General features: G+C 41.0%; 1 protein-coding gene across 2 annotated transcripts in view; it reads right to left on the reverse strand.

Moving 5' to 3' along the window:
* The window catches only part of GABRG3 (gamma-aminobutyric acid type A receptor subunit gamma3), a 566,143-nt gene that overhangs the window by 55,639 nt on the left and 495,823 nt on the right, over positions 1 to 14,681 (reverse strand). For both annotated transcript variants that reach the window (XM_008017336.3, XM_073011980.1), the window contains one exon: positions 229 to 366. In XM_008017336.3, the coding sequence (XP_008015527.3) occupies positions 229 to 366 (138 nt within the window). The remainder of the gene's footprint in view (positions 1 to 228; positions 367 to 14,681) is intronic.

Genomic DNA, 14,681 nt, shown 5'->3' on the forward strand with positions numbered 1-14,681 from the left:
TTATAGCTAGGTTTACCTGGATTCAAAAATATGAATTAATTCTAATCATCCCTCTCCCATACCAATGAAAACATTACAACACAGTTTCACTTTGAATCACTCGTTTTGTCTCCAGTATCACTAATGTATCATGGTTACCCGAAAGGCTGGGACATTAAGGATATGACTACATATGGCCTTAGGCCTCGCTGAATTTTGAGAGCTATGCCTCTTTCAGTAAATTCCTACCTGCAGACGTTGTCACGATTTCTGTGGTGTTTCTGAGGCCCATGAAGTCAAACTGATAAAGCCGCCATGATTTCTGGTCAGCCGCCTCTACTGAATTTTTTCTCCATCTGTAAATCATTTCTTCTTTGGGATAGCCATCTAAAAATACAGAGCAAACATTAGTGCTTGAAGGTACACATTTATAAATCATTAAAGTGAAAACTATAATTCTGATCAATGAATAGGAGTTAAACTTTTAGGCCATATGTGCTCTCTCAGTTTTCCTCCAAGACACAGAAACTCGAAAAATGAACGGCCAAATGCCACCTAATCCCACTGCAGATTTTCACGAACGGCCAGGCGCTCCACCACATAGGCCTGGCCACTGACAACACACAGGGGGTGGTGTCTTCATTTCTTTAACCTTGGAGAGCCGCAGCTGCTGTCGGCCTTCAAGGAGTGGAGGTGCTTGTCAATGGCTCCCAGACTCTGAGTCCTCACCATGCAGATCTAACTACATGGCCCGTGCCCGTACACCTTCCACCCTTCCCCAGAATGTATTCCATCTAGATCTCAGGAAAGAGAAACTCAGTAAGGTAATCACTCCAGGATTCGACAGACCCTTTCTCCTATCAGTCTCCAGCTTTGATAGGTGAATACCGACCTGCTTCAGGGACCCTTTCTCACATGGTTACTTACTCCAGGAAGGGTGACCCTGGCGTTTCTGCTGCCTGGGGCCCAGGCTGGTGACTGCCTAGACCATGGCATCAGGCAGGGGCTCTGTCCCACCCTGTGGGCGCTGTCACCAGGGCTCCCTGGCTCCCTGGCTCCCTGAGCCAGAGCTGGATATTTGCCAGATGCCTGCTTTTCTGCCTGCATCTGTACTCCTGAATTCCCCACTTCTGAACCATGCGTGGGACAACACCATCCCCTCTATGGCCTGGTGCACCTGCCCTCTTTTTCCTGCCTGATCTGCAGGCTCTGCCGCTGTGTCCGCCCCACAGGGCGTGCCCTACTCTCAAGAACAGGTCTAGGCCTTGTATCATCGGCAACACGCGACAGCATTAGCTTTCTCCGCCTTCGCTGATTCATACAGACACTGATAGCATGACTCTGGAAGAAATGTATGCACCATCTTGATGAGTTCTCCTGAATAGTAAAAGCCCTGCCTTCGTGCACACATATGTATGCAAACATATTAATAAAGTGGTTGAAATGTGCTGATTAAACATTTAAATCAGTTTGCAAAATTCTTAAAGGCAATCTGCCTTCTTGAGTTTTTTCCCTCTTTGCCTGACGTTGCTGGCTTGGCTCCATCATTGAAAGACGAAAATAAAGCCCAGGCATGTCCCGCTTTCTGATTGTGGGTTGCCCGGTGAAATTATTGTCAACACAGCAGTGACATATGCTCGCCTTGCACTTGAAAATGCTAAGCTCAAGGGACCCAGAGCCAGTCTGAAGCATCTCTGTGAAGGAATCAAACACTGTACTTGGCCATTGGCCATGTCCCAATTGCTTTCTATCCCCATTAGGCTGTCATAATTACAAAAGGTGCTCTATGCTATAATTCTTCCTTTTTAACTCTGTTTTTAAATCACCTTTGAGATATAATGCACATACATAAATTCACACATTCAATGTACCCAAATCAGAGGGTTATCACATATTCTCTGAATGGTGGAATCATCACCCTAATCTAATTTTAGAATATTTTCATCACCAAAATGAACCACCTGACCAAGTAGTGGTCACTCCCCTTTTCCTCCCCACACCCACTACCCATCTCACCTAGTCCTAGGTAGTCACTTATATACTGTCTGTCACTACAGTTTGGTCTATTCTGGACATTTTATATAAATGGAATCATACGATATGTGAGCTTCTGTAAACAGCTTATTTCACTTAGCATAATGTGCTCAAGGTTCACTCCTATCGTAGCACATATCAGTACTTCATTCATTTTTTTTTTTTCTCTTGAGACGGAGTCTCGCTCTGTCACCCAGGCTGGAGTGCAGTGGTGTGATCTCGGCTCACTGCAAGCTCTGCCTCCCTGGTTCATGCCATTCTCCTGCCTCAGCCACCCGAGTAGCTGGGACTACAGGCACCCACCACCAAGCTCAGCTAATTTTTTGTATTTTTAGTGGAGACGGGGTTTCACTGCGTTAGCCAGGATGGTCTCGATCTCCTGACCTCGTGATCTACCTGCTTCGGCCTCCCAAAGTGCTGGGATTACAGGCATGAGCCACTGCCCCTGGCCCTCCATTCTTATTTATTGCCAAATAATATTTCATCGTACAGATATACCATACTTTGTTTATCCATTAATCAGTTGGTAGACCTTTTGGCTGAGTCCATTTTTTCATGATTATGAATGTTGTTATGGGCATTTGTGCACAGGATTTTGTGTTGATACATGTTTTCAGTTCTCTTGGTTATACACCCAGGAGTGGAATTGTTGAGTCTGGGTAACTACATTAACATATTGAGGAACTGCCAGATTGTCTTCCAACGTGGCTGGAACTTAAAATCCTATAGCAATGTACCAGGGTTTCAATTTCTCCATATCCTCTGCAACACTTGTTAGTTTCTGTCTTTTCACTGATAACAACTGCAGCAGGTGTGACGTGGCATACCATCATTGTTTGGATTTGTATTTCTCCAAAGACTGATAATACTGAGCATATTCTCATGCTTTTATTGGCCATATGTATGTTTTCTTTGGTGAGATGTTTGTTCAGATCTTTCGCTTGTTTCTTAATTGGGTGGTTTTTATATTGTTGAGTTTTAAGAGTTATTTGTATATTTTGGGTACAAGTCCTTTATCACATATATATTTTAAAATATTTTCTCCCTTTCTGTGGTTCATCTTTTCTTTTGCAGCGACTGGAATTTTTTAATTGTAGTAATATATACATAATGTAAAGTGTATCATTTGAATCATTTTTGAGGACACAATTTGGTGGCATAAACTACATTCACAATGGTGTGCAACCACCACCAGCATCTGTCTCCAGAATTCCTTTCTTTTCTTTTTCTTTTTTCTTTCTTTTTTTCAAGATGAAGTCTCGCTCTGTCACCCAGGCTGGAGTGCATGGCACAATCTCAGCTCACTGCAACCTCCGCCTCCTGGGTTCACACCATTCTCCTGCCTCAGCCTCCCAAGTAGCTGGGACTACAGGCGCCCGCCACCACGCCTGGCGGGTTTTTTGTTTGTTTGTTTTTTGGTATTTTTAGTAGAGATGGGGTTTCACCATGTTAGCCGGGATGGTCTTGATCTCCTGACCTCATGATCCACCTGCCTTGGCCTTCTAAAGTGCTGGGATTACAGGTGTGAGCCACTGTGCCCGGCTTCGTTTTCTTTTTAATAGAATTTATTTTTGAGTGTACTTCTAGGCTCACAGCAAAACTGAGTGGAAAGTTCAGAGATTTCCTGTATACCCCTTGCCCCACGCATGCACAGCCTCCCTCATTATCAATATCCTGCTGCAGAATGGTACATTGGTTACAATTGATTAATTATGTTGTTATTACTAAGAGTCCATAGCTTACCTTAGGGTTCACTTTTGGTGTTGTATGTTCTATGGGTTTGGACAAATGTATAATGACCTGTATCCACTACTATGGTATTGTACAGAGTATCTTTCCTGCCCTACAAATCCCCTGTGCTCCACCTATTCATCCCTCCCTGCCATCCTTCCCCTTAGCAACTACTGATCCTTTTACTGTCTCCACGGTTTTTCTTTTCTAGAGTGTCTTAAGGTTGGACTCATATAGTATGTAGCTATTTCAGGTTTGCTTATTAGTAATGTGCATTTAAGTTTTTCCCTGTCTTCCTGGCTTAATAGCTCATTTCATTTGCTGAATAATATTCCATTATCTAGATGTATCACATTTTATTTATCAATTCACCCACTGAAAGCCATCTTGGTTGCTTCTAAGTTTGGGCATTTATGAATAAAGCTTTGCTACAAACATACAGGTGCAAGTTTTTGTGTGGATGTGACTTGTCTTTTGATTTTTCCTTCTTTGTTTTTGGGGATAATTTTGCTAGGACTATAATTATTTGTTGACAGTCATTTCTTTCAACACTCTGAAGGTGTGATCTAATATTCTTAATGGCTTCCATGATTTCTCATTAGAAATCTGCTGCTAATCATATTGAGATTCACCTGTAAGTAAATATTGCTTTTCTCTTGCTGTTTTCAAAATGTTCTCTTTGTCTTTAACATTGTTAGTTTGACTATGTTGTGTATAGATGTCAATCTCATTAAGTTCATTGGAGTTTGTTGACATTCTTAGATGTATAAATGAATTGTTGTCAAATTTTTGGTCACTATTTTTTCAAGTAATTTTGTCCCTGTTTCTCTTCTCTTCTCCTCTGAGATTCCCATTATGTGTTTGTTGGTATTCTTCATGATGTATCACATGTATATTCATTTCTCTATATTTTTCTTCATTCATTTTTCATTTTATCCCACTCACTTGATAATCTCCATTGGTTTATCTTCAAGTTTGCTGATCCTTTCTTCTTTATACTCAGATCTGTTATTATGCCGACCCAGTGATTATTTTTATTGCAGTAATTGTACTTTTCAACTCTAGCATTTCTACTGGGTTCTTTTCCAACAATTTCTACCTTTTCACTGATATTGTCTATTTTGGTGATATCTAGTTGTCATACTTTCCATTGATTTTTTAAAGGCATGATTTCCTTAAGTTCTTTACACATATTTTTAAAGTATTTGTCTGACACATCCAATATCTAGAATTCTTCAATGATAGTTTCTATTAATAGCTTTTTCCTTTGTGTGTGGCATGCTTTTCTGTTCTTTTTAAGGTTTTTTGATTTTTTTGTTGCTTTTAGATATTGGAACAACTCTGATATCAGATACCTTCCTCCACTCCAGAGTTTGTTGTTGTCCCTGTTTCTGTTGTTTCTCTTCTTGCCACTTATTTGCTAAGTGACTCTCCTGGACCAATTTTATAGATTATGTATTTGCTGTAGTAGCCACTGAGTTCTTTGCTGGTTTTTTGTGGTTGTTGTTGTTGTTGCTTTTATATTCTTATTTTAATCTTTGAGCCTGGTCTTCTTTGGTTCACGTTGGTTCATTGTAATGTAGTAGTCATCCAATAATCAGCCACAATATTTCCTTGAATTCCTTGCCTCTACTTCTTCCTACCTTTGCCATCATCACTGTCATCATCACTATACTCACCACCACCACATCACTATTAACATTATCACCACCACCATCATCATCACCATCACAATCATCAGTACCATCATCACCATCATAATCGTCATTCCATCACCATCACCACCACCACCATTACTATCACCATCATTGTCACCATCACAATCATCAATACCATCATCACCATCACCACTACCATTATTACTATCACCAACATCATCACCATCACCATCACAATCATCATTACCATCATCACCATCACCACCACCATCATTACCATCACCAACATCATCACCATCACCACCTCCATTACTATCATCATCATCATCATCACTACTATCACCATCATCATGACCACCACCATCAACAATATCATCACCATCACCACTACTATCATCACCATCACAATCATCATTACCATCATCACCATCACCACCACCACCGTTACTATCATCATCATCATCACTACCGCTATCACCATCATCATGACTACCATCATCAGCAATATCATCACCACCATCACCACTACCATTATTATCACCATCATCATCACCATCACCACCAACAATATCATTATCAACAATATCACCACCATCACCACTACCATTATTACTATCACCATCATCACCATCACCACTACCATTATTATCACCATCATCATCACCATCACCACCAACAATATCATTATCAACAATATCACCACCATCACCACTACCATTATTACTATCACCATCATCACCATCACCACCAACATGATTACTATCACTAACATCATCACCATCACCATCACAATCATCATTACCATCATCACCATCACCACTACCACCGTTACTATCATCATCATCACCACTATCACCATCATCATGACTACCATCATCAACAATATCATCATCACCATCATCACTACTATCATTATCACCATCATCATCACAATCATCACCATCATCATCATGGTCATAATGATCATATCACTGTCCATACAACTGTAACTATAGTCTACGAACTGTTCCAAGGGCATATAATAAGTCTCACAACAATTCTAATGACATAGACATGACTGTCCCCACTTTACAGATGAGAAAGTTGAGGCACTGAGACACTGAACAATGTACATAATGAAGAGGCAGAGTATAAGGTTAGGAGGTATGACTCTAGTGTCCATCCCTTCACCCTCTGCATAACACTAGTCTCCATCTGTTCTTCTCATTGTCATGTTCCCCAAATTCAAGTTCCTCAACTTAGAAAGATTTTTTTTGAGACGGAGTCTCACTGTGTAGCCCAGGCTGGAATGCAGTGGTGCGATCGCAGCTCACTGCAACCTCTGCCTTCCAGGTTCAAGCGATTCTCCTGCTTCAGTCTCCTGAGTAGCTGGGATTACAGATGCTTGCCACCATGCCTGGCTAATGTTTGTAGTTTTAGTAGAGACGGGGTTTCACCACGTTGGTCAGGCTGGTCTTGAACTCCTGACCTCATGATCCACTCACCTCAGCCTTCCAAAGTGCTGGGATTACAGGCGTGAACCACTGCGCCCAGCCAGCCACCCTTTTTATAAATCCACTTTTCTCAAGAGTAGAGAGGTGATCGTTTCCAAATTGCTTATTGTCTTGACCTTTATGGAAATACAGGTAATGCTTCAAAACAACATTAAGAATCATCAATCATTTTAAAAACAGTCTGTCTTCCATAGTTTTCTCCAAGACTTAATAGAAACACTTTTGTTCTTTGCAGGGCTTTTTATAAAACACTTTCTACTCTTGAGAAGGCTTCCAGATCCCCAAATTAAGGTCATGAATGCTTTTGATCAGAGATTGACATGCCACTAAGCTAATGAAGCTAGGACCACACAGCCCTTGCTTGCAAGGGTCCTTCCAAAGTGCTGGAGGGACACAGCAGCTTTTTTGTGGATAATTTTGAATCATTAGAAAAGACTTCCTGTCCCATTTGTTTCTTCTTGGTATTTTTTGTTGGATGTTCAACATACTGAATTTTAGCATTCTTATATTAAATTCATCATTAATTTCTATATTTATGTTTGTAAAGTAATACTTCCCTGAAACATGCTCAGATAGTTTTATATTTCATTTGTTAGTCATTCTGAAATTATTTTGGTCTGGCCCTTTCTATTTTTGTGATATTAACAAATACTACTTGTCACCAAATGTTTAAAGAAGAAAATGCCTGTGGTTAGGAAAATGGTCTTCATATCAGCAGAAGTAATTCCTAATCTGCTCCATCTGTCTGTCTGACCTCATGTGGTGGCGGTGTGGCTGCAGTAAGCCCTCAGGGCATGACCGTGATGGCTGGACCTGTTCAGGCCCATTCCCTGGCTCCTGGGATGGAGAAGTCCCTCTTCAGGGCCTCTGTGTAAAGCCTATGAAACAAGGTATTTCCTGATTTTTGAACCTAGAAACCAATATTAAGAAAACTTTAAGACAGACAAGAGAGTTTAACCCTTACATATACTTTGTGCTAACTTCATGGTTGCCCTGCATTTTCATGAAAGTGAAGGGATACTGTTTTTAACTATCAGTTCTTTCACACACATCATGAGATATAGCCTAATACACAAATTATCCATTTGAGTGTAACAATCACTACAGCATCCCAGAGGAATCACAATTCTAGTCATAATCATAGATTCTTTTGGAAACCTGATGAATTTCATTTATTACCTGACTTATCAACCTATGATAAAAATATGAAAGCCATTTCTTTTTTCTTAAAAAACAATAAAATATGCAAAGTTAGGCATTTGAAAAAAAAAAAAACTAGAAACTGATTAGCCAGCTTATTAAATTTAATACTTCATAGATTAAGTAAAAAATCAATGATTTTTGGACCAGACATTTATAATTTCAGTGGCTGGTCAAATCTGTCACAAAGGTAATCATTTCTAACTATCTTCTAACACAATCAGCCTTAGTCAACATACTACTGCACAATTACATAGCATTTTCCCCTGTAAAAACTTGCACTTTACAAGTTCTACTTCTCGATGACAGGTGTATTTCTCCCCTTTTCCATAGTTTCAAATTTCCTTGCAAATCAACTTGGTTTCTATAGAAGAAACATATAAGGGCTACAAAAAGAGGGCAAGTATGAGAAAGCACCAGGCCGATGGGTATGCAGGGAATTCTACCAAACCTTTAACATTCAGATGCTATTAGTGCCATTTCAGCCCAGAGAGTAGGAAATGCAAGAAAAATATCTAATTATATTTTATATAGTGAGTATTACAATGATATACAACCTAATAATGAATGCACAAGAAAAGCATTCTTGCTTAAAAATATGAATGTAAAATCTCACATAAAATGATAGTGAACAGAATCCATCAGCACATTTATTTTAATACATTAATACATTATGATCCAATAGGATTTATGCAAGAATGAGAGTAGAAATTCATGAATATAATCCATCATACATTCATCTCCATAGAAAGCAAAACATATTTCATAAAAGGCAGGGTATGTTTGTGTTAAGAACACTGATTAAGCTAAAATTTAAAAGATATTTTATATATACACATATATATGAGACAGAGACAGAGAGAGAGTACATATATTCCTAAGATCCAATAACTTAAATTAATAGGAAAATAGAGCTCCTTTTCCTTTTAAAATTGAAAGCAAGATAACATCCACTGCCTTCCTTACTATTTGTCATTACATTTTATATATTAGTTAACATACTCTTAGGAAAGTAAATAAATAAATATAGAAAACAATTAGAGGCATATAGACTAGAAAGCAATATATATTGCCAGGAGTGGTGTCTCACACCTGTAATCCCAGGGCTTTGGGAGGCCAAGGTGGGCAGGTCACTTGAGGTCAGGAGTTCAAGACCAGCCCAGCCAACATGGTGAAACACCATCTCCACTAAAAATACAAAAATTAGCAGGGCATGGTGGTGTGTGCCTGTAGTCCCAGCTACTTGGGAGGTTGAGGCTGGAGAATCGCTTGAACCCGGGAGGCAGAAGTTACAGTGAGCTGAAATTGTGTCACTGCACTCCAGCCTGGGCAACAGAGCAAGACTCCATTTTCAAATAAATAAATAAATAAATATTTACGTATCCAGAAGACAGAAAGGAATTAATAAACTAGTAGAAATATTTTCCTAAATTATCATAAAATACCCAGGCATAAACTTAACAAAAAACAGTCAAATCCTATGAGAAGAAGTTCATAAGTTACTACTGTGCCAAACATAGACTAAAGAAATGTAAAGACACACCATATTCTTGCATAGGAAGACTGTACGACATACAACAGAAAGATGGTGATTCTCTCCAAGTTTAATTATGAATTTCATGTGACCTCAATAAGAAGATCATTAACTTTTTTTTGTTTCCAAAGTTGACAATAAATTTTATTCGTAAGAACAATCAAGCAGGAACGGCCAGGAGAAGTACAGTGACTGGGGCTAGCTTTTCACAGGTTACTAACTATTATAAACACTCTACACTAAACCTATTGTGCATTGGTACTTGACTGATCAAAGAAACAGGAAAGATGAAAATACTCTTAGGATTTATGATGAAGGTGGTTATTTAAATTAAGAGAAAGAAGGTATTTATGATCAGTGGAAGCCATATGAGAAAAAACCAATTTGGATCTATTCTTATATCACATATAAGAATAAATTCTGAAACCACATTTTCAAAAATTATAACAGCAAAAAAAATTATGATAGGGAAACAGATAGGACCTAACTGACTCCATCTTGCATTTTACCTCCAAGCTACCTTTGTTCACCTGGGCATGGGCCAAAATAACTTTGGGGGAAATTTCGTTTATAGTTTAAATAATAACCTTTCCCAAAACTAAACTTCCTTTATGAAACTAATAAAAGACCACAAGTTTAGGATTGTGAGAGGGGCCTGAATTCTGATAAGATATACGTGTAGTTAAATGATAACCAGCCATTGTCTGGAGGTCACAAGATTTGTAACTTCAAGTACTGCTGTAAATAACATCTCTACGGTGGAACCTATGATTGGCCCTTTGAGATGTCTTCTCAGACTTTTGCATTTCCAATGCCTGGATGACTCCACTGGGACCACCCACTCCTCCGGTGCCCACACCCAGAAGCAGACTCAACCTAAGACGACCAGTTTCCACACCCCTATTGAGAGGTGACAATATGCTAGCAGCCCTCGCTCTCAGCGCCCCTCGGCCTGGGCACCCATTCTGGCCGTGCTTGAGGAGCCCTGCAGCCCACCACGGCACTGTGGGAGCCCCTCTCTGGGCTGGCCCAGGCCGGAGCCACCTCCCTTTGCTCCAGGAGTGGTGTGGAGGGAAAGGCATGGGCAGAACTGGGGCAGCGGGTGGGGGCGCTCATGGGCCAGCGCCAGTTCTGGCGGGCACAGTGCAGGCTTGGCGGGCCCACACACGGAGCCACCAGCGAGCCCCGCTGGCCCAGGGCAGTGAGGGGCTTAGCACCTGGGCCAGCAGCTGCAGAGGGTGCCGGCCACCCGCACTGCACTGGAGTTCTGGCCTGGCCTTACCCCTCCCTGCAGGGCAGGGCTCAGGACCTCCAGCCCCTCATGCCCTAGCCCTCCCTCTGCCAGTGGGCTCCAGGAGGCCTGAGCCCCCGGACGGGCGCCACCCCCTGCTCTGTGAGGCTGGGTCCTATTGGCCGCCCAATGGCTGAGGAGTGCAGGCGCAACTCTAGACTGGCGGGCAGCTCTGCCTGCAGCCCAGGTGCGGGGTCCACTAGATGAAGCCAGCTGGGCTCCTGAGTCTGGTGGGGACTTGGGGAACTTTTATGTCTAGCTAAGGGATCATAAATACACCAATCAGCACTCTGTGTCTAGCTCAGGGATTGTAAATGCACCAATCAGCACTCTGTCAAAACTGACCAATCAGCTCTCTTTAAAATGGACCAATCAGCTCTCTGTAAAATGAACCAATCAGCAGGATGTGGGTGGGGCCAGATAAAGGAATAAAGTCAGGCTGCCCAAGCCAGCAGTGGCAACCTAGTGGGGTCCCCTTCCACGCCTGTGGAGGCTTTGTTCTTTTCCTTTTTGTAGTAAATCTTGTTGCTGTTCACTCTTTGGGTCCATACTGCTTTTAAGAGCTGTAACACTCTCCCGGAAAGTCTGCAGTTTTATTGCTGAAGCCAGTGAGACCACGTACCTGCCAGAAAGAAGCAGCTCCAGACACATGTCAACCTCTGAAAGAACAAACTCCGGACACACCATATTTAAGAACTGTAACACTCACCGGAAGGGTCCGCGGCTTCATTCTTGAAGTCTGCGAGACCAAGAACCCACCAATTCTGGACACTGATTTCATTCCCAACTAATCAGCAGCACCCATTCCCTAGCTCCCACCCCTCAAACTATCTTTAAAAACCCTGGCCTCTAAATTTTGGGAGAGGCTGACCTGAGTAGTAATAAAACTGTGGTCTCTTTGTTCAGTTGGCTCTGTGTGGATTAAAGTTAAACTCTTCCTCTAATACAATTCCTCTGTGTTGATAAATCGACTGTATGTGGGATGCAGACAAGATGAACCCATTGGGCAGTTACAATTCCAAATGGATCAGGGATATAAGTATTAAGAAAAAATAGCCATATACCAGGATTTGAGAAATGTGAATAAATTCCTTTATTGCTTTGGCTTTGGAAAAACTTTTCTAGCAATGATTCAAAAATCTAGAGGCAATTAAAAACTATAGTAACAAAATTGTCTATGTGAAAAAAATGATTTTAAAAAAGCATGGAAAAAAAGTACCGTGCAAGAAAAGCAAAAATGGCAAATAACAATTTGGGGAAAACAGAGTTAATATGTCCCAGGAAAAGGACTAATTATGCTAATAAAGGATGATTTATAGACACAAGAAAAATAAGACCCAAAATCCAATAGGATGAAAAGGTAAAAATGGTGAATAATCAGTTAACAAAGGAAGACATAAAAATGGCCCATAAGCCAATTAAAAAAAAGATACCCTGACACCTGTAATCCTAGCACTTTGGGAGGCTGAGGTGAGTGGATTGCCTGAGCTCAGGAGTTCGAGACCACCATGGGCAACACGATGAAGCCCCATCTCTACTAAAATACAAAAAAATTAGCTGGGCTTGGTGGCGTGTGCCTGTAATCCCAGTTACTTGGGAGGCTGAGGCAGGAGAATGGCTTGAACCCAGGAGGTGGAGGTTGCAGTGAGCCGAGATTGCACCATTGCACTCCAGCCTGGGTGAAAAAGTGAGATGCTGTCAGAAAAAGGAAAAAGAATAAAAGACACCCAAATTCACTCCTAATAAGAGAAATGCAAGGTACTGGGCACCAACAAATCACACTGAAGTTTGATAAAGGGAAAGAATTAAGCATTTTCCCTGTCTTTCCTGTATGTACTGAATTTCAGGCTTAATAAATAGTGATGTGCAAGTTTTTTCAATAGACAAGCCACTAACAAATGCAGGAGGAATGATGTAATAAAAATATGCCACTTCACAGCCTCCAATGAATCTGGGAGCACCAGAGGCCAAGGTTGTTACCCACTGAAGAGTCTGTCTTACATCGCCAAGGCAGCAGGACCAGACATTATGTCCTTTCCATTGTAAGGCAAAGAATTATACAGGGATGCCTATGATGTTCTTATCCAAAGAGTTCAACTTGAAGCTAAGCAAAGTTCTAGAATTAACTACTGGTTTACAGAAAATATGGGGCATAGAGAAACACGTTACATGACACCATGAGAATACAGTCAGCCAAACCTAGGATGTGTGAGATTTGATGGGCAAAATGGCCTATTTTCTGCCCAAATGAATAGAAGGAATTTTTATTGATTAAAAGAGACTTGAGGCCGGGTGCGGTGGCTCACGCCTGTAATCCCAGCACTTTGGGAGGCCGAGGCAGGCAGATCACCTGAGGTCAGGAGTTCAACACCAGCCTGAACAACATGGTAAAACCCCGTCTCTACTAAAAATACAAAAATTAGTCCGGTGTGGTGGTGGGCACCTGTAATCCCAGATACGTGGGAGGCTAAGGCAGGAGAATCGCTTGAACCTAAGAGGCAGCGGTTGCAGAGAGCCGAGATCGTACCACAGCACTCTAGCCTGTGCAACAGAGCAAGACTCTGTCTCTAAAAAAAAAAGATAAAAAAGAAGAGAGACTTGAGAGAACTATTAGCAGGATGTCATGTGTAGATCTTGACTGATACTGCTTCAAACAAAACAACTATAAAAAAGACAAGTGCAGAAATGGCACGGGGGCTGAGTGTTCTATGATAGTAAGGAACCCATACTAACTTTGTGTAATAATGACATTGATTAACAGAGGCATGTCTGTTAGATGTAGCTAATGAAGCACAGCAGTCCCCTGCAGTAGCGTCCCTGGGGCCTATGTTCTAATACCCTCAGTGGATGCTGGAAACCATGGATAGTGCTGAATCTACTGCCATTGGTTGGAAGGTGTTTCTATTTATATCTTCTGCCTACACATTTAATGCCTTATTCATCTCAACTAAGAAATTATCATGCACTATGGCTGTAACTTCTGCAGTTTGAGGTACAAGAGCAATACTATCACAAATTTCTTTTTCATTGTTCACAATTTCATGAATAGAAGATTCTTTCTCACTGTAGATATTAACAACCATAGCATATGACTTTTTTCTTATTAAGCTGATAAGTTTCATTTTTTCTCTTAAAGGAAGCACTTCATGGTTTCTCTTTGACATATCCAAATTGCCAGCATCACTACTCTTGAACTTTGGGGTCATTAAGTCAAATAAAAATTGTACTTGAACACAAGCACTGTGATACTGAGACATAATAGTACAGTGAGGAATAATACGGTGTGGTCACAGGAGAATAGAAAATCCCAGCAGTAGTTTCACATCATGAGCAAAAGGAAATGTGCAATAGCTGTAGATGCTATGAGCTGATAAGACCCTGAAATACCAGAAGGTGGACCAAGCTGGCTAAGACCAACTGGAGTCAACATGGCCCTGAATTTGACGTAGGTTTCCCCTAGGGCCTCATTATCAACTCACTAACACAGTAAACCACACATCCACCAACCCCATGACAGTTCCAGGAACACCTATATTTGGTGTAAAAATGGGTGGTATCACAGTTCTGAGAAGTCTCCACCTTTTTCGAGGAATATTCCACCACTTGGTTAAAGAAACTCATAAAGATAAAAGCTGAAAATCCCATGGCATGACTCTCTCTTGAGCATGCCACACTCCCCTTTCTTGAGTGTGTACTTTTCACCTTGTGATAAATCTCTGTACTTTCACTGTATTCTGACTCGTCTTTGAATTCCTTCGCAC

This window comes from Chlorocebus sabaeus, chromosome 26 (assembly GCF_047675955.1).
Source record: "Chlorocebus sabaeus isolate Y175 chromosome 26, mChlSab1.0.hap1, whole genome shotgun sequence".
In the NCBI taxonomy this organism is placed as follows: Eukaryota; Metazoa; Chordata; class Mammalia; order Primates; family Cercopithecidae; genus Chlorocebus; species Chlorocebus sabaeus.